Source organism: Spathaspora passalidarum (genome assembly GCF_000223485.1).
Source record: "Spathaspora passalidarum NRRL Y-27907 unplaced genomic scaffold SPAPAscaffold_2, whole genome shotgun sequence".
Classification (NCBI taxonomy): domain Eukaryota; kingdom Fungi; phylum Ascomycota; class Pichiomycetes; order Serinales; family Debaryomycetaceae; genus Spathaspora; species Spathaspora passalidarum.
The window spans coordinates 1,906,213-1,932,738 of record NW_006767426.1 but is presented as its reverse complement, the minus strand read 5'-3'; the positions used below and the strand labels follow the sequence as shown (position 1 = coordinate 1,932,738).

The 26,526-nt window shown below is 36.5% G+C and overlaps 10 protein-coding genes across 10 annotated transcripts; 7 read left to right on the top strand and 3 right to left on the bottom strand. All coding sequences in view use genetic code 12, as the record gives it.

Annotated features, from left to right (window-relative positions):
- Window positions 1-123: 123 nt before the first annotated feature.
- SPAPADRAFT_70642 (dethiobiotin synthase) lies at window positions 124-954 on the top strand (the record flags this gene model as incomplete). Its single annotated transcript, XM_007374073.1, has 1 exon — window positions 124-954. The coding sequence occupies one exon, from the start codon at window positions 225-227 to the stop codon at window positions 864-866; it is 642 nt and encodes a 213-aa protein (XP_007374135.1).
- Window positions 955-1,091: 137 nt separating this feature from the next.
- HNM3 (Hnm3p) lies at window positions 1,092-2,869 on the top strand (the record flags this gene model as incomplete). The annotated part of the gene is made up of 1 exon (XM_007374072.1): window positions 1,092-2,869. One exon carries the CDS (start codon window positions 1,149-1,151, stop codon window positions 2,649-2,651), a length of 1,503 nt encoding a protein of 500 aa, XP_007374134.1.
- A 900-nt stretch (window positions 2,870-3,769) lies between these two features.
- Window positions 3,770-4,912, top strand: SPAPADRAFT_65675 (uncharacterized protein; the record flags this gene model as incomplete). The annotated part of the gene is made up of 1 exon (XM_007374071.1): window positions 3,770-4,912. The coding sequence occupies one exon, from the start codon at window positions 3,851-3,853 to the stop codon at window positions 4,910-4,912; it is 1,062 nt and encodes a 353-aa protein (XP_007374133.1).
- A 1,332-nt stretch (window positions 4,913-6,244) lies between these two features.
- On the top strand, window positions 6,245-8,155 carry SPAPADRAFT_59975 (uncharacterized protein; the record flags this gene model as incomplete). The annotated part of the gene is made up of 1 exon (XM_007374070.1): window positions 6,245-8,155. The coding sequence occupies one exon, from the start codon at window positions 6,335-6,337 to the stop codon at window positions 7,868-7,870; it is 1,536 nt and encodes a 511-aa protein (XP_007374132.1).
- A 1,878-nt stretch (window positions 8,156-10,033) lies between these two features.
- Window positions 10,034-16,699, top strand: ACC1 (acetyl-CoA carboxylase; the record flags this gene model as incomplete). The annotated part of the gene is made up of 1 exon (XM_007374069.1): window positions 10,034-16,699. One exon carries the CDS (start codon window positions 10,034-10,036, stop codon window positions 16,697-16,699), a length of 6,666 nt encoding a protein of 2,221 aa, XP_007374131.1.
- A 147-nt stretch (window positions 16,700-16,846) lies between these two features.
- Window positions 16,847-18,052, bottom strand: SPAPADRAFT_134783 (S8 family peptidase; the record flags this gene model as incomplete). The annotated part of the gene is made up of 1 exon (XM_007374068.1): window positions 16,847-18,052. The coding sequence occupies one exon, from the start codon at window positions 18,050-18,052 to the stop codon at window positions 16,847-16,849; it is 1,206 nt and encodes a 401-aa protein (XP_007374130.1).
- Window positions 18,053-19,048: 996 nt separating this feature from the next.
- GSL2 (Gsl2p) lies at window positions 19,049-23,962 on the top strand (the record flags this gene model as incomplete). The annotated part of the gene is made up of 1 exon (XM_007374067.1): window positions 19,049-23,962. One exon carries the CDS (start codon window positions 19,049-19,051, stop codon window positions 23,960-23,962), a length of 4,914 nt encoding a protein of 1,637 aa, XP_007374129.1.
- A 16-nt stretch (window positions 23,963-23,978) lies between these two features.
- Window positions 23,979-24,935, bottom strand: SPAPADRAFT_134949 (uncharacterized protein; the record flags this gene model as incomplete). Its single annotated transcript, XM_007374066.1, has 1 exon — window positions 23,979-24,935. The coding sequence occupies one exon, from the start codon at window positions 24,933-24,935 to the stop codon at window positions 23,979-23,981; it is 957 nt and encodes a 318-aa protein (XP_007374128.1).
- Window positions 24,936-25,048: 113 nt separating this feature from the next.
- SPAPADRAFT_59973 (uncharacterized protein) lies at window positions 25,049-25,941 on the top strand (the record flags this gene model as incomplete). The annotated part of the gene is made up of 2 exons (XM_007374065.1): window positions 25,049-25,729; window positions 25,783-25,941. 2 exons carry the CDS (start codon window positions 25,049-25,051, stop codon window positions 25,939-25,941), a joined length of 840 nt encoding a protein of 279 aa, XP_007374127.1.
- SPAPADRAFT_149578 (uncharacterized protein) lies at window positions 25,733-26,418 on the bottom strand (the record flags this gene model as incomplete). Its single annotated transcript, XM_007374064.1, has 2 exons — window positions 25,733-26,047; window positions 26,103-26,418. 2 exons carry the CDS (start codon window positions 26,370-26,372, stop codon window positions 25,955-25,957), a joined length of 363 nt encoding a protein of 120 aa, XP_007374126.1.
- Between the last annotated feature and the right edge of the window lie 108 nt (window positions 26,419-26,526).

Below are 26,526 nucleotides of genomic sequence, written 5' to 3'. Positions count from 1 at the left end.
AGTAGTTCCACTGATAAATATTATGCTGAAGATAATCTGGAAAAGTAAAAAAAAGAATGAATGGGAAATCTTTAATTTTTTTTGCAACAAAATGTTGGGAAATTTTCAATTTTTTAGTGGATTATAGAAATATTTCACGAATGGAATTTTGAGTCAAGAAACAACATTTAATTATTGAATATTTTGTTTCGACGTACTTGATTTTACTAATTTAAGATTTAGAAATGAGAGTAGTATTTATCACAGGTACAGATACGGATGTTGGCAAGACTTTCATATCTGCTTTATTTACCAAAGCTTGGAACGCAAATTATTGGAAGCCCATTCAAACAGGGTTGGAATCGGACCAAGGAGATACAGAAACAGTGAAGGAATTAACCAGTATGCCTAAAGGTCAATTTGAGAGACCCCAAGTTGAACTTAAATTTCCTTTGAGTCCATGGAGGGCAGCCATAAAGGAAAATAAACCACAAACAAAGGTTAATGAAATTAAGATCCCAGCAAAGTTCTTGAATAGCCCACGGCCATTGATCATCGAAGGGGCAGGGGGTTTATATGTTCCAATCAATGAAACAGAGATTACTACAGATTTGATTTTACACTTTGATGTACCAGTAATTTTAGTTGCCCGGAGTGGATTGGGAACCATCAATCACACCCTTTTGAGTTTAGAGCATTTGAGGAACCACGGCATACATAAAGTATACGTAGTCATGAATGGACCAATCAATGCTGATAACGCTGAGGCAATTGAGGGATTTTCAGAAGGAATCAAGGTTATTGCGAGTATCCCCTATTCCAAACTGAACGAGATTGAGAGTCTTTTGAGTTACGTACCTAGTTTAGATTCTATAGAAATGAGCTGAATCATGATGACTCGCTATTTTTTTTGTTGAGTGCGCACATCGACTTAGAGTCACATCGACTGAATATAACATTATCTTATTGCAAAAATTTTTTTTGTTGAGGTTGCAGCTATGTATGTATCCGCTGAACTGAACCCACGAATTTTACACGACTTCAAAACTTATATAAACCGTCTTAAATAATTCAATTCTGCTACCAGTTCTTTCAATTTTCCTCTTTTTTATTTCATCTTTTTCATTTCATTTCTCTTATACAAATCTATACTTTTATTGAATTTGAAAATGGATATCAAGTTTGAGGATGGAATCAACAAAGCTGAAAGCTTGGAACAAATCAGCACCCAAGAGATACAAGCCGAACCATCGCTTGAGAAAAATTTTGGTTGGTGGTCACTTTTCGCGGTTAGTTTCTCATTGACTTGTTCTTGGGTAGGGGTCTCTGCTTCTTTCGGGACAAGTATTGGTTCAGGTGGTGCAATCTTAATCATTTATGGTTTGGTGATTGCAGCCTTCTTCAGCTTATGTGTTGCTGTAACTTTAGGAGAATTAATTTCTGCTTACACGAATTCTGCTGGTCAGTACTACTGGACGCTTCAGTTGGCACCTGAACGTTATAGAAAACTACTTGCATTCGTCACTGCTTTGTTTAGTTACTTTGGATGCATCTTCACCTGTGCGTCGATCAGTTCTTCGCTTGCAAACTCAATCCTTTCATTGTATTCTCTTAATAACCCATCATTTGAATACAAAAGATATCACGCATTTATTACTTTTGAAGTGATAAACGTAACACTTTCAGTATTCAATATTTGGGGTAGGTACTTGCCGTATATTGTAACATCTGGTCTTTGGATTTCACTCATTGGATTTGTGGTAACCATGATAACTTGCCTTGCATGTTCATCGGGAAGATATAATCTGGGAAGTTTTGTGTTTAGCGATTTTACCAGTATCACCGGATGGGATAACAAGGCGTTATCTTTTATAATTGGTTTGATTAGTCCTATTTGGTGCTTTGCTGGCTTAGACTCAGCTGTTCATATGGTAGATGACTTGGGAGTAAAGTCAGGGAAAGTGCTTATTCCTCGTGCTGTTTTATGTACGGTTATTTTGGGGTTTCTTACAGCATTTGCCTATTCTGTGGCTATCTTCTTTTGTGCAACCGATGTGTCCGAGGTTGTCGACTCTAGCTTACCCCTTTTAACCATTTTCTACCAGTCAACTAGGAATAAAGCAGCTGCTACCTTGCTTGCAGTCCTCACTATTTTGACTGGTATTGTCTGCAATATCTCGGCTCACACCTGGCAGGCAAGAGTTTGCTGGACAATGGCTGGATCAGAAGCACTTCCAGGTTCCAAATATTTAAAGCAAATCCATCCTCGTACTAAGCTTCCTGTGAATGCCCACTTCTTTTCCACCTTCTTAGTTGCTATCATCGGATGTATTTATGTGGGTTCTACAACCGCGTTCAATGCCATTATCACTGCATGCATATGTCTTTTGTTGGTATCCTATACTATTCCTACCATACTTCTTTTGAGAGTAAGAAACAATGGTTTTGCTCATGGCCCATTCTGGTGTGGCAAGCTTGGGTACGCCGCCAATATTTTGACTATCTTGTGGACCATATTCTGTTTGATCTTTCTTTCCTTCCCTTATGAGAGACCCATTACAAATACCAATATGAATTATGTATCTGCAGTTTATGGGGGAGCCATTTTAGCAATAATCATATGCTGGTTTCTGTATGGGAAAGCTAAGTTCATTGCCAATAAGACTGAATAATGTCCTTGTACTAGCTCGTCCCCCTTATTCAAGTTATTTCAATTGTAATACATTACATGCTGATTGCAGTTGTTTCCTGTCTAGTTTACCACATCCGTTTGGGTGTGATAAATAGTACTAACTCAGTGAAGTTATATTATGGATCTTTGTGAACACAAATGTAGTAATACGTTTTCTTATCTTAATATGAATATAGATGTAAAAGTGCACAAAAACAATTTACTATGTAATTATATCACGTGACTTGATTGGTCTTAAATGTGGAATAAAGTCTTCATTGAGTAGACAATCAATCCGAACCTGTATGTGATGATTTGCTCAAGCCTAATCAATCGTAAACAGTTTAAGCTTGGTGAGCAACGGGGGGGGGGGGGGGGGGGTTGTATTCAAGGAGAGATTTAAAACTGAAGAAAGAAAAATGTCAATCTTTTTTAGCAGTTTCTCAAAATTGATGAAATATGAACAAACATCTTACCAAAAATCCAAATAGAGAAAATAAATAGAACACACGAAGTCTGAAATTTATTCATACTTCGACATTTAAAATGTTCATATTAACAGAAAAAATATATTCTTACCATGTGACCCTATTTGTTCATACTATATGTCATACATTTTTGGTATGAATAAAAAGTGGTCATATAGTATGAACATTTAATGAGCACTAGTACGAAAAATATTAACCGCCTTAGTATGAACATTTCTCTACAAATAGTACGAATAATTTTTTTTGCACTGGTATGAATAATTATGACCATTAGTACGAAACAAAAGTCAAAAGACTGTACTCTACCATCGTCTGTTTCTATCTATAGATTGTGACTAATCAATGGCTATACTGTGTTGTCATTACATCGTAGTGGTATGACATGTATGTCCTTGAAGTGCGTGCAGCTCTTAGTTTGAACAGATTAGTGTCTGACACTAACCATCCATCTTGCTTCTGTGTAACTTGTCTGATAAAAAATCTCAAATATGTTAGGAGGATGTGGTGGTTTCCCCAGCTTGCAAATGATACCATTCAATACGTGCACTATAGTTTATCTTAAATAGTTACCCAGTCATAAAGAATTTATACTACAAGATGACTCTAATGGATTGTATTACTCAAGCAGAACTCATAGACGGATTTATTTCTAATATCAGATATCACATCGCATATCTAATTACCGAATTGGCAAATAATAACTATAAGTCTGATGTGTTTATTTCTGAGTATGCTGATAAAAATAGTTGCAAAAACAAAAAAAAATTTTCCTGCTACACTTCTATTCAACAAAATGGATAATCAAGATCTAGAAAAGAGTCCTAAAACTTCAACCGAATTCACAAACGACCCTCCTCCAGCTCTTCCCCAATCGCATCTTCCTTTACTCAACTATACCTTCATTGAAAATATTTCCAGTTTACTCATAATCATATCCAGCATTGTTTATTTCAGCGGCAATTACTCAATATTCAAATTTAAAGTTAATGTTAATTCCAGCTACTCCCAGAACATAATCCTGATAGTTCAAGAGGGGTTGAAATTCATAACCTACCTATCCAATGACTTAAACGTGTATGTCGATGAAACGATATCTGATTCCAATTTACAGCAAATTGATTCCTGTTATGACAATAATCTCTATCAATTTAACATTTGGGGATTTTGTCGCTACGATCAGTTTGGAGGAGTTGTCAACTGTTATAAAGGACAAGGTTTGAATATGATTGCTTGTTTCATCCAGGATTTCGGCATGCAATTGGGAAATTTGACTAACCAACCTGATCCGCAGGCGGTATCTTCCCGGTTCGTTGATGTGTACTATAAATCAATTCAACAGTTGTGTGTTGATACTCCAACAAAATTACAAGATTACCAACTGCAGATATGTAAGTTACAAGCGTACAATATTGGTGGATTGTTTGTCCAACAAGTGGCAGTGTTCCATTATGGGTGTTTGGTGGTATTGTTTATTCTCGGAGTTGCCGAACAGGTATTTGTGCTGAAGTACGGGTTTCATAGACTCAGGTTAAATACAAGATTGGCAGCAAAAATAGTCTGGCTATTCTTGTGTTTTATGTCGGCTCATTTGATCTATATTATCAATTCAACCATGCAACTTCCCATTGGATACTTGTTGCAGAATTATCCCGTAGGGATTTTATATTTTGAAGATTGGAAGTTTGTGTTGTGGAACGTTATATTTCTTGTTAATACTGTGATTGGTATATATGTTGGTGCCAAGAAAAGGAAGATCGAAAGAGATTATTTATAATCAATATTTTGTAAATTATTCGCAATCAACGATATTTTCTCGAAATCTTACGTAATTTAACTAAAACCGTAAACGCAAACAATAGCTATAACTATAACCTAGTTAGATGAATTTATAACAATTTAGGAAGCAGTTGACGAATTTGGTATTGTCGTTAGAATTCTGGACTCCTAGCTAGTATTTACTACTGAGGGAAGTGATAGGTTTGTTGTTATGACTAGAGAATCATCACGTGGATGACTCGTATAAATCTCGGAGAAATGCTCGGAATCAGTAGGATTTATTTTTGAGTCGTTGTGTCTCGGAATGCAATGTTGGAGACACAAAACAAAAAAAGAAATCATGGGTCATCGGTTTTAGCACAGAAAAAAAAGCCGAATGATTAAAAAACTGTCGGGAACAACTGGGAACGTCATTTGAATTTCATGACGTTTCAAGAATTTCTTTGGGGGTGGAGGGGGGACCCCAACTCCGCTTTTTTTTATTTATAGTTAGAGTTTCTTATTTATGACATGGCCCATTTAAAAAAAACAAGTGATCATTTTTTTGGAAAAAAAGAAATCACAACAGTTAAGCCCCTTTGACAGAGACACCTGTCGTTTGCTTTTGTAAATAAACCACAATCAGAAAGTGCCTTTTGATGGAAGTGTGGTTTATCTTCATCGCACGGGTTTCCAGAAACCTGTGCCGTATGACTAGAAGTCGTAGGCATCTGAAACTCAAACAGAAATCCGCTCCTCTCGCAAAAAAAAAAAAAAACGTTGTGAAGGAAAAATAAAAAAAAAAAAAATTTCTGTTTTTGAATGCTCGATTTTTTTTTCCGGTTGATTCATAGTCACTAAATCCAGTTCCCACAGTTTTGCATCAAGTGATTGTTTTTTCTTTTTTTTTATAAACATACAACTAGTACTACAACAACATCCTTTATATATCAACTATTATATCATATTCACCTTCGCTTACTCTACCTCAGCAAACAAACAAGTGTACCCGATCCAACCTTAAAAATTCCCGCTGAAAACAAATACCTGGGGGAAAAAAAAGAAGAAAAAAAATACATACAGCAAAGAAACAACGTAACCCAGTGAATGAGTCATGGCAGAAACAATGTTGAAAACAGAAGAGGGCTCGTCGTCGCTAAATAAGAAGCTCGGAGTGACCCACGCCATTAGAGCCAAGCTTAATTTTCTCGACGAACGGTTATGGAAACGATTTTCTGCCCGGAGATTGGAACTAATTGATACCTTGGACTTGAGCTCACGCAAGGCCAGTGAACAAGAACACGAGATCAAGCGAGTGGCCGATTCTTTAAGAATTGAGTTTAACTATGGCAAGGAGTACGAACAGGACTTTGACAAGTTGGTAAGAGCTGCTGTTCAAAGTGTGAGACGGAATCGAAAACGATCAAACAAATCTAAACGAATGGATAGGGATCATAAACGAATCAAAACTGGTGATGACCACGAAAATCAAAGTTTCTTATCAGAAATTGCCCATGTTGATCCTAATGAGGTGTATGATGTGAATTATTCCCGTACTAAATCTATAACTTCCGATGATCGTGCTAAGGAAACCATTGATTCAATGGTTACTCCGAGAATCATAACTGGTAATACATATAGTAATAATCATTCCATGATAGGCGGTGCTATGCTACCTCCTATTGCAAACCTCACCATGAATGAAGAAGTTGTCAATATTCCCAACTGTCAAGCTGCCAAACAAAACCTTTTGAATAAAATCGAAAGATCTAAAACTTGTAATGAATCAGCAGTGCTCAAGAAATCGGACAATATTCAATTCTTGGGCAAATCAGTTATGAATTGCTGTATTGCATACTTGTTTGAAAAATCATTTAGTAAAATTAATGAAGGGTCCATTGAATATTTGCGAAACAAATTAACCACCGAATCCTCATTAGCTAAATTTTTCCGAGAATTAGATCCTAAGGAAGCATTGCTTAATAATACAATCAGTGATGAAGTTGCTTTGATAACGTTATTCACTCTCATTGGAGGTTGTGTTAACGATTTTGGATTTGAACAAGTGTTGTTGCCATTATGTGAAATCATGTATGTCTCTGTATTACAAGAATATCCGTTGATTGTTAAACATAGTGTACCATTTAAAGCTGAACAATACCTTCAAAATACGGCTCCAGGAGCATCCAGCTCCTTGAACTCCTTAGCAGAAGTAGCTGCAGCAGATGTACATAACACACATTCACACCTTCCTGTAAATCCTGCAATCACATCTGGTAGATCATCTGCTATTCAGAATTTATCACCAACTCCATCAGCAGGAATCCCTCCAATTAGAAGTATATCTCCAGAATTGGAAATGCGTCTGCGTCTTCAGAATCCTCAACCCCAAGGACAATCACAACAGCAACAACAGCAACCACCACCACCACCACAGCATATACCTCATATTTCACCCCAACCACAGGCCCAACTTCGTGATAGAAAGCGAGTATTTATTCACTTTCTTAATCAAGTTCTTGAATTCACTTACCCTATTAGAAATTCGGCTCCGCCGAGATATAATGAACTTATAGAAAATGCCCGTATTGCATTCAAATTACCATCATCCAGTGATTCCATACTAGGGTTGCGTAATAAAGTTGATCGCATGATTTTACAAACTGATTTTGATCTAGAGCGAATTTTCCGAGGTGATGATCCTATTGAACTTGAAATATTCACTCAGCGCACAAAGGCAATTCCAATCTATGAATTGACATCCACGGTTATCTCGAATGGATCCATGGATGCTATTAATCGTACCCATACCGAATCACCCAAGATTATCTTGCCACCACCTATAAACACAACGCATGCATACGGAAACACTTCCGAATTTAACTTTTTAAGTAATTCAGATGATATTCATAGAATAACTACACCACCGCCACCACCACCTCAGCCTATCTTACCAAAGTTTCAGCCATTATTGTGATGATAATATAAACGGTTTGTTTCATAATGATATAATGACATTCTTGCATTATCCTTGTTCTTATTGGTTGCGTGTCTTTTTTTTTTTGCAACCGAAGCTATGTCCCTAAAAAATGTTTGACGAAAAAAAATTATTCTTGGAAAATTTTGTATTTGTAGTAAAAAAAATTTTGTGTATTATTGTAACGTGTTTAATGATGCATTATGTTTAGTAGCAATAGATTAGCACCTGGTGACTGTAAAATGTGGTGAGATAAACTCTACTGCATATACCGTAGTTACCTCCATGTTGAAAGGCTTAAGTAGGCATAGTTAGTAAATGTTGACGTCAACCATCGTGCAGGACCCGGGTCCAATCTGTTGGTTTCTTCCTGTATACAATTGCATACAAAAACGTTTTTTCGGAGTTGGAAAATTTCTGTTTTCCTGTACAAAAGCCAATGTCTGAACCCAACAGTTTTTTTGATGTTGGGAAAGACGGGAAAAAAAAATAATTTTTTACAAGTTTGCGGCTAATGTTAAGCCCAACGTCCTTACACGGTTTGGTGTTATCTTAAAAAGACAAGCATTTGTTAGGTGGTTTCCGGGGTACTCCTTGGATACCCGTTAATTGTATCCAAGTGCTTTTGATTAGGGGGTTAACCCAACGTTCTTTGTTCTAGAAATAGAGCAACAATGTCTTGTAGGTAAACTATCTACACAGGTTATTTCGCGATAGTGTACAGTTTAAACCATATTCATGTTGATTCACACCAACAAACAACCAAACAGAATAAACACCTTCTGCACAATGGCTGACGTCAACAAAGATCTTTACTAAATTTCGCCTCTATCAATGGCAACTGCCCCGTCACTATTATGTCGCTCCTCTGTGTAATCCCCAATTCATAGTAATTTACTGCAAAACTTTTTTGTTGAGAACCAAAAAAAAAAATAATTAAAAAATAGAAACGCAAAAAAAAAATTAATCAACACTCTCCTATTAAAAAGTTTAATTGAACAATAGACAAAAAAAATGTGTATACAGGAAATATTGAAAAATATATATTGATTTCTATTTACTTCAGAATAAATCACCAGCTTATCTTTTTATTCCTTTCTCTTTTCCTTTCTCCTTTTCATATTCACTGTTATCACTTTCAAACCAAACCAAATCATCCCCAATCTTTTGGTAGAAACAGAGAGATCATATACTGTATATCACGTTACTACATTTCAAACATCCTTACGTTTTTTTATTATTCCATTAAGTTTTTCCAAGTTTTTCCTATTGGGATTTTGAATTGTTAAAGATAATTATCATATACTACAACTTCTACTGCTACTACTACAAACAACCCATCTTATATTTATTTTAACTAATTTGTATCAACATTATACATTTATTTAAGAGGTATGTACTTTTTTTTTTTCAAACTGATGCAATTTGCACGCTTAACAGAGATACATGAAACAGAATGATCCAATATACAATACATGGAGACAAACGAGAATTTCAGTTCACTTTCAATTTACCCTCGATATATTTCAAAAAGAATCATAGCTTAGGTCATCCCCGTCAACCTGTCAAATTAAAATATAACCGAAAAAAAATAAGAAGCTCCGACACGCTCGCGGTCACCGGGATCCCGAAGTGATATTACGACTTTAGATCTGGTAACAGTGAAGCAGGAAAAACACTACAGAGATACATTACGATTAATCCCGCATCCAACCATATCAAAGCATAATGATTCAAGGAGGGAAACCGCCAGCAAATGCTCTTATTGTGCATTCATTATCTGTTCCCACCACAACTTGCGCGCCTTAGCTCAACAAAAATCCAATGAGAAGAAGACTGGAAAAATTTCTATTTATGTCTAATTCCTTTGTTTTTTTTTTTTACAACCAATTTTACAACCAGTGAAACTAGAGTATCACCACTTGTTTTCTCCACATATAAAGACAATCTGTTTCCCATCATTCCTGTTTTATGCGTGCCAGATGCACTAAGTCTTTTTCCAACATTCATTGTACTAACTATACACTTGTAAATAGATCATTATACACCTACAGTCGTCGTTACACCAAAACACTCAATTTTGTACATACAACTACAACTGCTACAAACACTTATATTCCTTTAAGATCCTTTTCATTTAGACAAATTTTTAATAGATTTATAATGTCAGATACTCCAACCACAAAGGATTACTCCTCCTTACACCCTAGTTTACCGGACCACTTTTTGGGGTTAAATTCAGTTGCCACTGCTGAACCATCCAAAGTTACTGACTTTGTCAAGGCTCACCAAGGTCATACTGTTATTTCCAAAATTCTTATTGCTAATAACGGTATTGCCGCAGTTAAAGAAATTAGATCCGTCAGAAAATGGGCCTATGAAACTTTTGGTGACGAAAAAGCTATTCAATTCACTGTTATGGCCACTCCTGAAGATTTAGAAGCCAATGCTGAATACATTAGAATGGCCGACCAAATGGTTGAAGTTCCAGGTGGAACTAACAACAATAACTATGCCAATGTCGACCTTATTGTTGAGATTGCCGAAAGCACCAATGTCCATGCTGTTTGGGCTGGTTGGGGTCATGCTTCCGAAAACCCATTATTGCCAGAAAAGTTGGCTGCTTCTCCAAAGAAGATTGTTTTCATTGGTCCTCCAGGTTCTGCCATGAGATCTTTAGGTGACAAGATTTCTTCCACTATTGTCGCTCAACATGCCCAAGTTCCTTGTATTCCATGGTCAGGTACTGGTGTCAATGAAGTTGAAATTGACCCTACCACTAACTTAGTTTCCGTTTCTGATCACATTTACCAACAAGGTTGTTGTACTGGCCCCGAAGATGGTTTAAAGAAGGCCAAAGAAATTGGATTCCCAGTTATGATTAAAGCTTCCGAAGGTGGTGGTGGTAAAGGTATTAGAAAAGTTGACAGCGAAGACAATTTTGTTACTTTGTATAATCAAGCTGCCAATGAAATTCCAGGTTCTCCAATTTTCATTATGAAGTTAGCCGGTGATGCTAGACATTTGGAAGTTCAATTATTAGCCGATCAATATGGTACCAACATTTCCCTTTTCGGTAGAGATTGTTCTGTTCAAAGAAGACATCAAAAGATTATTGAAGAAGCTCCAGTTACTGTTGCCAAGAAGGATACCTTCCACCAAATGGAAAATGCTGCCGTTAGATTAGGTAAATTGGTTGGTTATGTTTCTGCTGGTACTGTTGAATATCTTTATTCTCACGCTGAAGACAAGTTCTACTTTTTAGAATTGAACCCAAGATTGCAGGTTGAACATCCAACAACTGAAATGGTTACCGGTGTTAATTTACCAGCTGCCCAATTACAAATTGCTATGGGTATTCCAATGCACCGTATCAGAGATATTAGAACTTTATATGGTGTTGATCCTCATACTACCACTGATATTGATTTTGAATTCAAAACTGAATCTTCATTAACTACACAAAGAAGACCAGCTCCAAAGGGTCACTGTACTGCTTGTCGTATTACTTCTGAAGATCCTGGTGAAGGTTTCAAGCCATCTGGTGGTTCCTTACACGAATTGAACTTTAGATCATCTTCCAACGTTTGGGGTTATTTCTCTGTGGGTAACCAATCATCGATTCATTCATTCTCAGATTCTCAATTTGGTCATATTTTTGCCTTCGGTGAAAACCGTCAAGCTTCAAGAAAGCACATGGTTGTTGCTCTTAAGGAATTAAGTATTCGTGGTGACTTCAGAACTACTGTTGAATATTTAATTAAGTTATTGGAAACTCCAGACTTTGAAGACAACACTATTACTACTGGTTGGTTAGATGAATTAATTACCAAGAAGTTGACTGCAGAAAGACCAGATCCAATCTTGGCCGTTGTTTGTGGTGCTGTTACCAAGGCTCACATTCAAGCAGAAGAAGAAAAGAAGGAATTCATCCAATCTTTAGAACGTGGTCAAGTTCCTCACAAGAACCAATTCAAGACCATTTTCCCAGTTGAATTCATTTATGAAGGTGAAAGATACAAGTTTACTGCTACAAAATCTTCTGCTGATAAATACACTTTGTTCCTTAATGGTTCTCGTTGTTTTGTTGGTGCTCGTACCTTATCTGATGGTGGTTTATTATGTACCATTGGTGGTAAATCTCACTCTGTTTACTGGAAGGAAGAAGCATCAGCTACTAGATTATCGGTTGATGGTAAGACTTGTTTATTAGAAGTAGAAAATGACCCAACCCAATTGAGAACTCCATCTCCAGGTAAATTGGTTAAGTATCTTGTTGAAAGTGGTGACCATGTTAATGCCGGTCAACCATACGCTGAAGTCGAAGTCATGAAAATGTGTATGCCTTTAATTGCCCAAGAAAATGGTACTGTTGAATTAATTAAGCAACCAGGCTCCACTGTTAACGCTGGTGATATCTTGGCCATTTTAGCTTTAGACGATCCATCCAAGGTCAAACATGCTAAGCCATTTGAAGGTACTTTACCAGAAATGGGTGAACCAAATGTTACTGGTACTAAGCCAGCTCATAGATTTACTTATTATGCTTCTATTTTGCAAAACATTTTAGGTGGTTACGACAATCAAGTTATTATGAAGTCAACTTTGGAAAGTTTAACTCAAGTTTTGAAGGACAAAGAATTGCCATACTCTGAATGGCAACAAATTATTTCTGCTTTACACTCAAGATTACCAGCCAAGTTGAACGATTCCTTGACCAGTTTAGTGGAAAGAAATCAATCCAGAAATGCTGAATTCCCAGCTCGTCAAATTTTGAAGCAAATTTCCAAGTCTGTTTCTGAATCAGATGATTCTATGTTAAAAGATGTTGTTGAACCATTAGTTGTTATTGCTACCCGTTACCAAAACGGTTTAGAAGAACATGAATATGATTTCTTTGCTGGTTTAATTGATCAATACTACCAAGTTGAAAGTTTGTTTTCAGGTGAAAATGTCAGAGAAGATGATGTTGTTTTGAAATTAAGAGATGAAAACAAATCTGATTTACAAAAGGTTATTGGTATTTGTTTGTCACACTCCAGAGTCAGTGGTAAGAACAATTTAATCATTGCCATTTTACAAGCCTATCAACCACTCTTGCAAGGTAATTCATCTGTTGCTACCGCTATTAGAGAATCCTTGAAGAAGCTTGTTCAATTGGATTCAAGAGTTTGTTCCAAGGTTGCTTTGAAGGCCAGAGAAATCTCTATTCAATGCTCTTTACCATCTATTCAAGAAAGATCTGATCAATTGGAACACATTTTAAGATCAGCTGTTTTACAAACTTCTTATGGTGAAATTTATGCTAAGCATCGTGAACCTAATTTGGAAATTATCAAGGAAGTTGTTGATTCTAAACACACTGTCTTTGATGTCTTGGCTCAATTCTTGGTTAATCCTGATGAATGGGTTGCAATTGCTGCTTCTGAAGTTTACGTTAGACGTTCTTACCGTGCTTATGATTTAACTGACATCAATTACCATTTCCATGACAGATTCCCAATTATTGAATGGAAGTTTAGATTACCAGACATGGCCTCTTCGAGATACAATACCATTCAACAACCTTCTTCTGATGATGATCATGCTACTACTATGAAACATGCTGCTTCTGTCTCTGACTTATCATTTGTTGTTGATGCCAAGACTGAACAACTTCCAAGAACTGGTGTTTTGGTTCCAGCTCGTCATTTGGATGATGTTGATGAAATGCTTATTGCTGCTTTAGAAACTTACCAAGGCGGTGATGGTATCAGCTTCCAAGCCAATGGTGATAAAGCTGATATTCCATTGTTGAATGTTTTGAATATTGTTATTACTAACATTGATGGTTACGAAAATGAAGAAGAAATTTTGGGTAGAGTTCATGACATTCTTGATGAATACAAGCAAGATTTGAAGAATGCTGGTATCCGTCGTATCACCTTTGTTTTTGCTCACAAGATTGGTACTTATCCTAAGTACTACACTTTTACTGGCCCAGATTATGTTGAAAACAAGGTTATTAGACACATTGAACCAGCTTTAGCTTTCCAATTAGAATTATCTAGATTGGCTAACTTTGACATCAAACCAATTTTCACTGATAACAGAAACATTCATGTTTATGAAGCTGTTGGTAAGAATGCTCCTGCTGATAAGAGATTCTTCACTAGAGGTATTGTTAGACCCGGTTCCATTCGTGATGAAATTACCATTAGTGAATATTTGATTGCTGAATCAAACAGATTAATGGCTGATATCTTGGATGCTTTAGAAGTTATTGATACTTCCAACTCCGATTTGAATCATATTTTCATTAACTTCTCCAACGTATTCAATGTTCAACCTCATGAAGTTGAAGCTGCGTTTGGTTCATTCTTGGAAAGATTCGGTAGAAGATTGTGGAGATTAAGAGTTACTGGTGCTGAAATTAGAATTGTTTGTGCTGACCAACAAGGTAACTCATTCCCATTGAGAGCTATCATCAACAATGTTTCTGGTTATGTTGTCAAGTCTGAGTTGTACATGGAAGTTAAGAATGCCAAGGGTGATTGGGTCTTCAAGTCTATTGGTAACCCAGGCTCCATGCACTTGAGACCAATCTCTACTCCTTACCCAGCCAAGGAATCGTTACAACCAAAGCGTTACAAGGCTCACAACATGGGTACTACTTATGTTTACGATTTCCCAGAATTGTTCCGTCAAGCAACTATTTCCCAATGGAAGAAGTATGGTAAGAAGGCGCCAAAGGATGTCTTCACTTCTTTAGAATTAATCCACGATGAAAATGATCATTTGACCGCTGTTGAAAGAGAACCTGGTTCTAACAAGATTGGTATGGTTGGTTTCAAGGTGACTGCCAAGACTCCTGAATATCCTCGTGGTCGTCAATTCATCATTGTTGCTAATGATATCACTCACAAGATTGGTTCTTTTGGTCCTGAAGAAGATTATTTCTTCAACAAGTGTACTGAATTGGCTAGAGAATTGGGTATTCCAAGAATCTATCTTTCTGCTAACTCTGGTGCTAGACTTGGTGTTGCTTCAGAATTAATTCCATTATTCGACGTTGCTTGGAATGAAGAAGGTGCTCCAGACAAGGGTTTCAAATACTTGTACTTGACTCCTGAAACCAAGAGAGCTATTGAAAATGATGGCAAGGGTGACAGTATTATCACTGAAAGAATTGTTGAGAACGGTCAAGAACGTTATGTTCTTAAGACTATTGTTGGTTCTGAAGAAGGTTTGGGTGTTGAATGTCTTAAGGGATCTGGTTTGATTGCCGGTGCTACCTCTAGAGCTTACAAGGATATCTTTACTATTACTTTGGTCACTTGTAGATCTGTTGGTATTGGTGCTTATTTGGTCAGATTAGGTCAAAGAGCTATTCAAATTGAAGGTCAACCAATTATTTTAACTGGTGCTCCTGCCATTAATAAGTTGTTAGGTAGAGAAGTTTATACTTCTAACTTACAATTAGGTGGTACTCAAATCATGTACAAGAATGGTGTTTCTCACTTGACTGCTAACGATGATTTGGAAGGTGTTCAAAAGATTATGGAATGGTTATCTTATGTTCCAGCCCAAAGAGGTATGCCAGTACCAATCTTGGAATCAGAAGATCCATGGGACAGAGAAATTGATTACTACCCACCAAAACAAGAAGCTTATGATGTTAGATGGATGATTGAAGGTAGAGAAGTTGATGGCGAATTTGAATCTGGTTTATTCGATAAGGGTTCTTTCCAAGAAACTTTATCTGGTTGGGCCAGAGGTGTTGTCGTTGGTAGAGCCCGTCTTGGTGGTATCCCAATTGGTATTATCGGTGTTGAAACTAGAGCTGTTGAAAACTTGACTCCTGCCGATCCAGCCAACCCTGACTCTACTGAAAGTATGGTTCAAGAAGCTGGTCAAGTTTGGTATCCAAACTCCGCCTTCAAGACAGCTCAAGCTATTAATGATTTCAACAATGGTGAACAATTACCATTAATGATTTTGGCTAATTGGAGAGGTTTCTCTGGTGGTCAAAGAGATATGTATAATGAAGTTCTTAAATATGGTTCATTCATTGTTGATGCATTAGTTGATTTCAAGCAACCAATCTTCACTTATATTCCTCCAAATGGTGAATTAAGAGGTGGTTCTTGGGTTGTTGTTGATCCATCTATCAACCCAGACATGATGGAAATGTACGCTGATGTTGAAGCTCGTGCCGGTGTCTTGGAACCAGAAGGTATGGTTGGTCTTAAATATAGACGTGATAAGTTATTGGCTACCATGCAAAGATTAGACCCTACTTACGCTCAATTGAAGGCTAGATTGAATGAATCTAACTTGTCTCCAGAAGAACATGCTCAAATCAATGCCAAGATTGTTGCTCGTGAAAAAGCATTGTTACCAATTTATGCTCAAATCTCTGTTCAATTTGCTGACTTACATGATAGATCTGGTCGTATGTTGGCTAAGGGTGTTATTCGTCAAGAAATCAAATGGTCCGATGCTAGACGTTACTTCTTCTGGCGTTTACGTCGTAGATTGAATGAAGAATACGTTTTGAAACTTATTGGTGAACAAGTCAAGAATGCCAACAAGTTAGAAAAGGTTGCTAGATTGAAGAGTTGGATGCCAACTGTTGACTACGAAGATGATCAAGCTGTTAGTGCTTGGATTGAAGAACATCATGCTAAATTACAAAAGAGAATCGAAGAATTGAAACAAGAAACTTCTCGTTCAAATATTGCTAAATTGTTGCAAGAAGACCCAAGTACTGCTGTCTCTGCCATGAAAGATTTCATTGAAACTCTTTCTGAGGAACAAAAGGAATCATTCCTCAAATCATTGAAATAAGTTGCCTGATACCTATTGGTGCTGGTAAACGTAACTAATTTTTTTTTTAAAACTTATACTTTTTATTTTACTTGTTTATATTTTTATTTTTGGAAAAACTAAATGGAAAAACTTTATTATATAATCTTGAATACTTGTAGATTTGTACTATACTCGTGTATAGTCATCATAGTCATCTTTTGTATCCTCGTGAATTGAGCCTATTCCATGAGCTATTCTGTTGGGAGTTTTTTGCTTTAGGAATAATGACAATTCCGGGATTCTATCCTTGGTAGACATTTCAATTAATTTATTTTTGATTTCGTTAGGTCCGGCACCCTGGCTAAGTAAATTAGATACCAAACCGGTAACAATTGCAGCTGAAACAGAAGTTCCGGAAAGAACATTAGCTTTGTGAATATTCTTTCTATCTAAGCTTTTAACGTAAGTTCCACTAGCAAGTAAATCAACACATTCACCCCAATTTGAGAAGCTGGCAATGTCATCATTGTAGTCATCTATTGCACTCACTGTTATTGCACTTTTAGAACTTCCAGGACTATTCAAGCAAGCATTGATATTTGAATTTCCAGCTGCAGCAACAACAACTAACCCAGTATTGAAAGCCTCATCAACCGCTCTATTTATCATTGCATTCCTTTTTGCACCCATTGACAAGTTCGCAACTCCCATTCTTCTTGACCTGAGTCTGTGGTTAGCAGAAAATTCTAGCGCTGCTATGATGGATGATAGTGTTGTGAATCCCTTACTATTTATAGCTTTGACATCTATCATTTCCACTCCTTTGGATGATCCATAGGTATAGGAACCAATCAATCCAGCAATATGAGTTCCATGGCCACTTTGATCACCAGGTCCTTCATTGGAGAAATCTTTACCAGTTCTAGCCCTACCTTGGAATTGAGGATGTCCAATTTCCACTCCAGAATCAATGACATATGCATTTACCCTTTTACCGGTAAATTGATCATCATATAGATACGGATATGACTTCCCCGGTCTCATTCGTTTAGTTCGACTTAACCTTGCAAGATGTTTAGGGGCATCTTCTTGAGTTTGAATCAGGAAAGATCTTAGGATAATGTCAGGAGTAATCAGCCAAACTAGCGGACTACTCTTTAGATTTTCAACAGTCTCTTTAGTGAAATTTCCTGTGAATGCATTGAACTTCCCAAATGAATATGATTTTATAATAAGTGGTGTAACTTGTTGGGAAGAAGGGAATGTAAGATCGAACGTCCTAAAGCTATTAAAAGTCTCATTTCTTCGAAGAGCAACAATGTAAGAAGTATGTGCTAAACTTCTGCTAATAAATGTACCACATATAAGAATGAAAGTGAGTAGCACTCTCATATTATTGGTGTTAGTAATGAATATAATATTGAAACGTAGAAATGATTTTGTGGCTGCAAAACCAATACCATTTTGAATTTTCTCTTTACAAAAGTGGTCACTAAAAATAATATATAGTTGATACTACACTTTTGTTTGCAAGGTAGTTCTTTTTAAACTACTGTTTCTAGTATTGTATCATGTATCTAATTATTGTACATTACCGGTACCGTTAAATCCTCGCTGACTAATAATGGGACATGATTCTTTGGTGTAATAGGATATTGCGACAGTAGACGTAAAAAGGTTTCCCCAACACTGGGGTTGATCAATTGATCAATCTATTAAAATATTCTATTATGATAGTTGGGTCCAAATAAAGTAGTCAGTAATGAACCGGGAGAAGTATGGGAAAAGCAGAGGTAGTTGCAATCACGTCGAAATTTTTGGCAACCACGACGACGTCTCACATTTTACCGCCAACTGTAGAAAAAAAAAAATATTTGGTTGTAACTTTTTTTTTTAAACATTCCCTTTATCTATTCTAGCAGCAATATATCACTAAATGCCAAAACGTTCATCACGGCCTCTGAACCGTGTTAAGGATGATTCTGATCCTATTGAATTGCTCAAACGAACAGCAACTGCAATTAGTATGATTTACCGTTGTGGGTAAAGTAACTCCCACATGAGTAATTACTAACATTATCAGACCGTGATCCTGACGCGTTCAATTCGTCATTCCCCCTTAGTAGTTTTAAAACACCATATATCAATACCAGTAGATGGGCAGAAGTTGAAAAGATTGGGAAAGCCGATGGACCTGTTCATGACTATTACAGAACTTCCGGAGAAGGGTTAGCTGAGGATGGTATTTACGATATCTATTCTAATAAGCTCGATCCATATCCAGCTTGGAATCCTCCAGAGCATGTTCCTATTACAAGAGAAGAGATTGAAGCTATTTTTTTGCAATTGACCACTATCTTTGGTTTTCAATTTGATAATACTAGGAACATGTTTGACTATTTGATGCGCTTATTGGATTCAAGAGCATCAAGGCTTGGTCCCATGCAAGCACTTAGGTCAATTCATGCTGATTATATTGGTGGCGTTAATTCTAACTTTAGGAGATGGTACTTTGCAGCGAGTCTTGATATCGATGACGCCTTTGGATTGGATAATATTACGAAAAGTGGAAAAGTGAAAGATTCAAATGAAGTGGTGGCTACTTTAGAACAAGCCGAAGAACTGTGGTCGTCCAATATGCTAACACTTTCTCCTACAGATTGCACCATTCAGTTGGCATTATTTCTCTTGGTGTGGGGAGAAGCTAATAACATTAGATTTATGCCCGAGTGCCTTTGTTTCATCTTCAAGTGTTGCAACGATTATTATTTCTCCATTGATCCGGATGTTCCAGTTGAACCCGTCACTGTTAGCTTCTTGGATCACATTATCACGCCATTATACAACTTTTACAGAGACCAATCTTATGTTCTCATTGATTCCAAGTACCATAGACGGGATAAAGATCATGATTCTGTAATAGGGTATGATGATATGAACCAACTTTTTTGGTATAGCAAAGGGTTGGAACGTTTAGTTTTAACTGATAAGAAGACAAAGTTAATGAGTCTTCAACCTAGTGAGAGGTATGAAAAGTTAAATCAAATATTATGGCACAAGGCCTTTTATAAAACTTTCAGAGAAAGACGGAGTTGGTCCCATGTTCTTGTTAACTTTAACAGAGTTTGGATTATTCATATTTCAGTATTCTGGTACTATACTTTGTTCAATTCGCCTACACTATATACCAAGAACTATCAACAAGTACTTGATAATCAACCCACGACCCAAGCAAGACTAAGTGTTTTGTCACTTGGTGGTTCCATAGCAATTCTAATGTGCATGGCTAGCTTACTTTTTGAATTCTCCTTAGTTCCTCGAAAGTGGACTGGAGCGCAACCAATATTAAAGAGATTACTATTACTTTTTTTAGCATTCATTGTTAATACCGGACCAACTGTATATCTATTCTTGGTTTACCCTTTGGATGTGGAGAACACTTTAGGACTAGTTTTGTCTTCATTCCAATTTGGGTTTTCAGTGATCATGGTATTGTACTTGTCGATTGCCCCATTAGGAAAGATATTTACTTCTTCTCGGAAGCAAGATAGAAGGTTTTTGGCAACAAAATATTTTGTGACAAATTTCTATACCCTCACAGAAAGTGACCGAATTGCATCTTATGGATTATGGTTTGCCATCTTCATTTCTAAATTCATTGAATCCTACTTTTTCCTTACACTTTCAATGCGTGATCCAGTAAGGGAATTAAGTGTGATGAAGATGACTCGATGTGCTGGTGAGGTTTGGATTGGAAATTGGCTTTGCCAAAGGCAAACAGTCATTGTCTTATGTTTGATTTACTTGACTGATTTAGTACTATTTTTCTTGGATACTTACTTGTGGTACATTGTTTGGAATACTATATTTTCCGTTTGTCGATCATTCTATATTGGCGTATCGATTTGGACTCCGTGGAGAAATATATTTTCAAGATTACCAAAGAGAATATTTTCTAAAATCATATCTGTTTCCGGTGATAGAAATGTCAAAGCTAAATTGTTGGTGTCTCAAGTTTGGAATTCAATCGTGATTTCTATGTATCGAGAACATTTAATATCATTGGAACATGTTCAGAAGTTGATTTATAAACAAATAGATACGCCTGGTGTTGAAGGGGGTTCTATTTTGAAAGAACCGATCTTTTTTGTATCTCAGGAAGATCAGTCTATCAAATCATCATTATTTCGAGATCAATCGGAAGCTCAAAGACGTGTTACATTTTTTGCACAGTCATTGTCAACACCTATGCCTGAGGTTGGTCCTGTTCATTTGATGCCCTCCTTCACAGTATTGATTCCACATTATGGAGAAAAGATTACGCTTTCATTGCGAGAAATTATTAGAGAAGAAGAACAGTATTCACATGTAACTATGTTAGAATATTTGAAGCAACTCCATCCATTGGAATGGACATGTTTTGTGAAAGATACGAAGATGTTGGCAGAAGAATTTGAAACTGATTCGTCCTCGGCAGAATGTAAAAAGGAAAAACTTGATGATCTTCCTTATTATTCCGTTGGATTCAAAGTTGCAACTCCTGAATATATCTTGAGAACAAGAATTTGGGCATCACTTAGATCACAAACTCTTTACAGAACTATCTCGGGATTTATGAATTATTCTCGTGCTATTAAATTGTTATTTGATGTTGAGAATCCAGATGGATTTGATAGTGAACAAGAGAAATTGGAGCAAGCTTCTGTTATGGCTCATAGGAAGTTTAGGATTATTACCTCCATGCAAAGATTAAAATACTTTTCCCCCGAGGAAAAGGAAAACACGGAATTTTTATTGAGAGCTTATCCTGAATTGCAAATTTGTTATCTTGATGAAGTCGTGGATGATGTTACAGGGGAAATTGTGTACTATTCGGCATTGGTCGATGGAAGTTGTGCAATTTTAGCCAATGGGGAAAGAGAACCCAAATATCGAATCAAATTGTCAGGAAATCCAATTCTTGGAGATGGGAAATCTGATAATCAAAATCATTCATTGATATTCTGCAGAGGTGAGTATATTCAATTAGTCGATGCTAACCAAGACAACTACTTGGAGGAATGTCTTAAGATTAGGAGTGTTTTGGCTGAATTTGAAGAGGCAACTTTCCCACTCGATCCATATGCGAAGGATTTAAAGAATACAGAAATGGCATATCCAGTTGCGATCATTGGTACTAGGGAGTATATCTTTTCAGAAAATATTGGAATCCTTGGGGATGTTGCCGCTGGAAAAGAGCAAACATTTGGTACGTTATTTGCAAGAACCTTGGCACATATCGGAGGAAAATTACATTACGGCCATCCAGATTTCTTGAATGGCATATTTATGACTACAAGAGGAGGTGTATCTAAGGCACAAAAGGGTCTTCATTTGAATGAAGATATCTATGCTGGAATGAATGTTGTCCTTAGGGGTGGTAGGATCAAGCATTGTGAATACATGCAATGTGGAAAGGGTAGAGATTTGGGATTTGGTTCAATTTTGAATTTCACCACTAAAATTGGTGCGGGTATGGGTGAACAGATGCTTTCGAGAGAGTATTTTTATTTGGGAACCCAATTGCCTTTGGATAGGTTCTTATCATTTTATTATGCGCATCCTGGTTTCCATTTGAATAATGTTTTTATTATGTTTTCCATCGAATTGTTTCTCCTTGTATGTGCCAATCTCGCAGCTTTAACTAATGAATCTACAATTTGTGAGTATGATAGATTTAGACCTATCACGGATCCAAGAAGACCAGTTGATTGCTATAATTTGATACCTGTCGTACAGTGGCTACAAAGATGTATCTTTTCAATTTTTATTGTGTTTGTTATATCATTTGTCCCGCTAGGAGTTCAGGAACTAACTGAACGAGGATTCTACAAGGCTATCACGAGACTTGGAAAACAATTTGCTTCGTTTTCACCATTATTTGAAGTATTTGTTTGTCGAATTTATGGGTATTCTTTAGTCAGTGATATTTCCATTGGTGGGGCAAGATACCTTGCAACCGGAAGAGGATTTGCAACCATTCGAGTTCCGTTTTCTACACTTTATTCAAGATTTGCAGCAGAGAGTTTATACTTTGGAGGCTTCTGTGGGTTATTGATATTTTACAGTTCGATTTCAATGTGGAAAATCCTGTTACTTTACTTTTGGATCACAATTGTAGGGTTATTGATTTGTCCTTTTCTCTATAACCCCAATCAATTTTCCTGGAATGATTTTTTTTTGGATTATAAGGAGTACCTCAAATGGTTGAATCGTGGAAATAGCAAACCGAGAATTTCTTCGTGGATCAATTTTACTAGGTTGAAACGGAGTCGTCTTGTTGGTGTGAAAAGTAAGAGATATAGCATTAATGAGGAGATTAAAGTTGTCAGTGAAGTGAAACCTTCGCGATTCAAATTAGTAATTTCTGAAACATTGCAGCAATTTGTGGTTATTTCATTGGTTGGATTTGCATATTTGTTTGCAAATTCCCAAAATGACGCTCGAGGAACATATCCCGTGAATAGTATTTTACGAATTCTTCTTGTTTCGTTTGGTCCCATTGTGGTTAATGTTGCCATTTTGATAGTTTTCTTTGTTCTTTCTGTGATTACCGGTCCAATATTCACATTATTTTGCAAGAAATATCCATCATTCCTTGCTTCTGGAGCCCATGCACTTGCTGTGATTAATCATGTTTTCTTTTTCGAATTATTGTGGTTATTACAAAATTGGAATTTTTCGAGAACTTTACTAGGATTGGCATTATCTATACTTTTACAAAGTTGGTTTTTACAAACACTTACAATTTTATTTATTTCTAGGGAATTTAGACATGATAGGTCGAATCGGTCATGGTGGTCTGGCAAATGGGCTACTGCTGGTCTTGGATGGTACATTATTACTCAACCATTACGAGAAACCATATGTAAATTGACGGAAATGACATATTTTGCTGGTGATTTAGTTGCTTCTCATGTTATCTTATATGCTCAATTTCCAATTTTGTTTATTCCCTATGTTGATAAATGGCATAGTTTAATGTTATTTTGGTTGAAACCAGGGAACCAATTGAGACCAAGAATTCTTTCCAAGAGGCAAAAGAGAAAGAGGAGGTTTCAAGCTAATTTATACCTTTTGATTTTCTTGTTGAGTTTTGTTGCATTTGCCAGTATTTTCGTGGTGCCTATTGTTGCTAACAAGTACTTTGATATTGATTATGACCTGTATATGCCAGGTGTGCTTCAAGAATTGGTGCAACCTTATGTTATAGCTAGTAGTCGTAAAGGGTTACTCAAGAATCTTGAAGTACAGCATTATTAGTTATGTATTGAATAAATTATTTGATATATGTGAGATATTCTTGTAAGTTATTAGGGTGTTTGTGTTTGATGAGTTCTATTAATTTAGTTTTGGTGTTGTCATCACACATCAACATGGCCAAGTCGTACTTTTTGAACTTGGCGAACCGTTGAAGATGCTGTAACACTGTGGAATTCAAATCTGGGAATTCATTCTCATGGGTTGAGAAGTATACTGCTGCATCTAAAAAGAATTGAAGGAATTCAGTTTCTATTCCTGAAGATCCAAATATATTTTCATAACTATCAGAATCAAGACCAAGAACAAACTTGTAACCTTTTGCTTTTTGGTCTTCAGGAAGGAATTTCAATGTAGTTAAATAATGCATTGGCAGTATTTCTTGTGGTTTCACTGTTGTAACCTTTGACCTAGGTTTTGGTTTTGGTTTTTTACCGAAAAGTTCATCTATGTCCTTGTCTATATTAGGTGTTTCTATTTTCTTTGGTTGTTCAATAAGTTCTTCTGGTTCTGGCTTTGGTACAAGTAACTTTGCAAATTTTTGTGGTAGTTCCTTCACATCCTCAATTGGAATATTTATTAACAGATCTTCATCCTGCGGTGGGTTTGGAGTTACTTTGTCCAATTTTTGTAATTCTAATTTAGCAGCTGAATTCGTCGGTTCTAACTTTAATACCATTTCAAATGACTCTTTTGCTTTTTGTAATCTGTCTAATCCCTTCAGTGCAATTCCATTACGGAAGTATAATTTGACAAGAAGTGGGACTGGTGCACCTAAATTAATCCCTGTAGTTGTATCTCGGTATGCCCGTTGGTAATCTTGTAAGTTTATAAAACATTGAGCTCGATTGGAGTATAACACGGGGTTATACATGTCTAATTGGATCGCATCACGGTATATCTTTGCTGCTTTCTTGTATTCTTTATTAGCGAATGCTTTATTTCCTTCCTGTTTTAACTCTTCGGCTGTTAGCATTGTTGTAGTCTACCTATAAATAAGTATATAATTTATTTTTTTTATTTATATATATATATATATGTAATTTTTCACTACATTTTTTGGTTGTGCATCAGGTGAAATAAGACATCATGACAGTAGAAGAATTGAAAGATGAAATCGAGGCCATTGATGCGATATATCCTAATTCTGTAACTCCACTTGGTCCTCAGATCTACACATTCAAAATCCCCAATCATGAATACTTGGCTGTTCAATTCACATTTCCTGAACTGTATCCTGAAGAAATACCACAGCTTCTACAAGTAATAAACGATAATAGAAGTAGATTTACCGATACGGCGTACCTTGAAAGAAACATTATTGAGATTCTAAATCGAGTGTTTGTTCCTGATCAAGTTGTTCTATTTGAGTTTTTAACGGAATTGCAAGAGTTTTTTGATAAATATGTCGAAGAACATCCTGAAAAGGAAGTTGTCCCCAATCCATCTCCTACCCTTCCTCCACCTCCTCCTCCTCCGAAAGTTATCACTCCCGAGAAACCCATAAAACAAGTGGATCCGACTAAAGATTGGGCCAAGTCAGATCCAATTCTTGATCGAAACTCTACCTTTATTGGCTACGCCCGGAAAGTTGACAGTTTAGAACAAGCACAAACTTATCTTAACGAGTTGATCACCGATAAGAAAATTTCCCGAGCTACACACAACATATCAAGTTGGAGAATTAAGACGATGGATGGGGTGCAATATCAGGATTGTGATGATGATGGAGAGACTGCTGCTGGAGGACGATTACTACATTTATTACAAGTATGTATGAACTTTTATGTCTATTTGTGGATATAGTACTAACTAAGAACTAGATGATGGATGCATGGAATGTTATTGTTGTTGTTAGTAGATGGTTTGGTGGGATACATTTAGGACCAGATCGGTTTAAACATATCAATTCTGCCGCCAGGGATGTTTTAATTAAGGGGAATTTTGTGAATGATACTAATAATACAAAGAAAAAGAAGTAGGAAAGTTGGCTCATCATGATAGACGTCTCTTTTTCGATGAATTGGCATTGTTTGACTTTGTTCGTTTTCCCCATAACTCGTTCAAGTCTTCTGATTTATTCTTGCTCTGGCAAGTGTTAGTATTTGTGTAATATATAGATCAATCAAAGAAATGTACATACAGCTTCCTTTTCTGGACTAGGTGTTGCTTCTTGTTCAACTTTAGTGCCCCAAGATCGTCTAGTAGGAGCACTCATTATACTTCCATACCCAACTGACTCGATCTTTGGTTTCAGTTGGGCCATCTTTAATAATGATTTCAGATATGGTAATACCCATTCAGATAAATCGGCAATTTTCTTTTGGTTTTGTTCTCGTTCTTCACTTATTTTCAAATCGTCTGCTTTTTGCATGAACTTCATGTTCATGACTCTATTAGATAGTGAGGACATATTAAGTTGTGAATTATTGGTACCTGATCCTTTGCTGTTAGTGGTAGATTATTGCCTAATAATTTTTTTGTTTTCTCGGCTGCACGTACTTAACGCGAGATGAGCTTTTGAAAAAAAATTAAAGATTCTACTCTTCTTATAAGCAACTTACTTC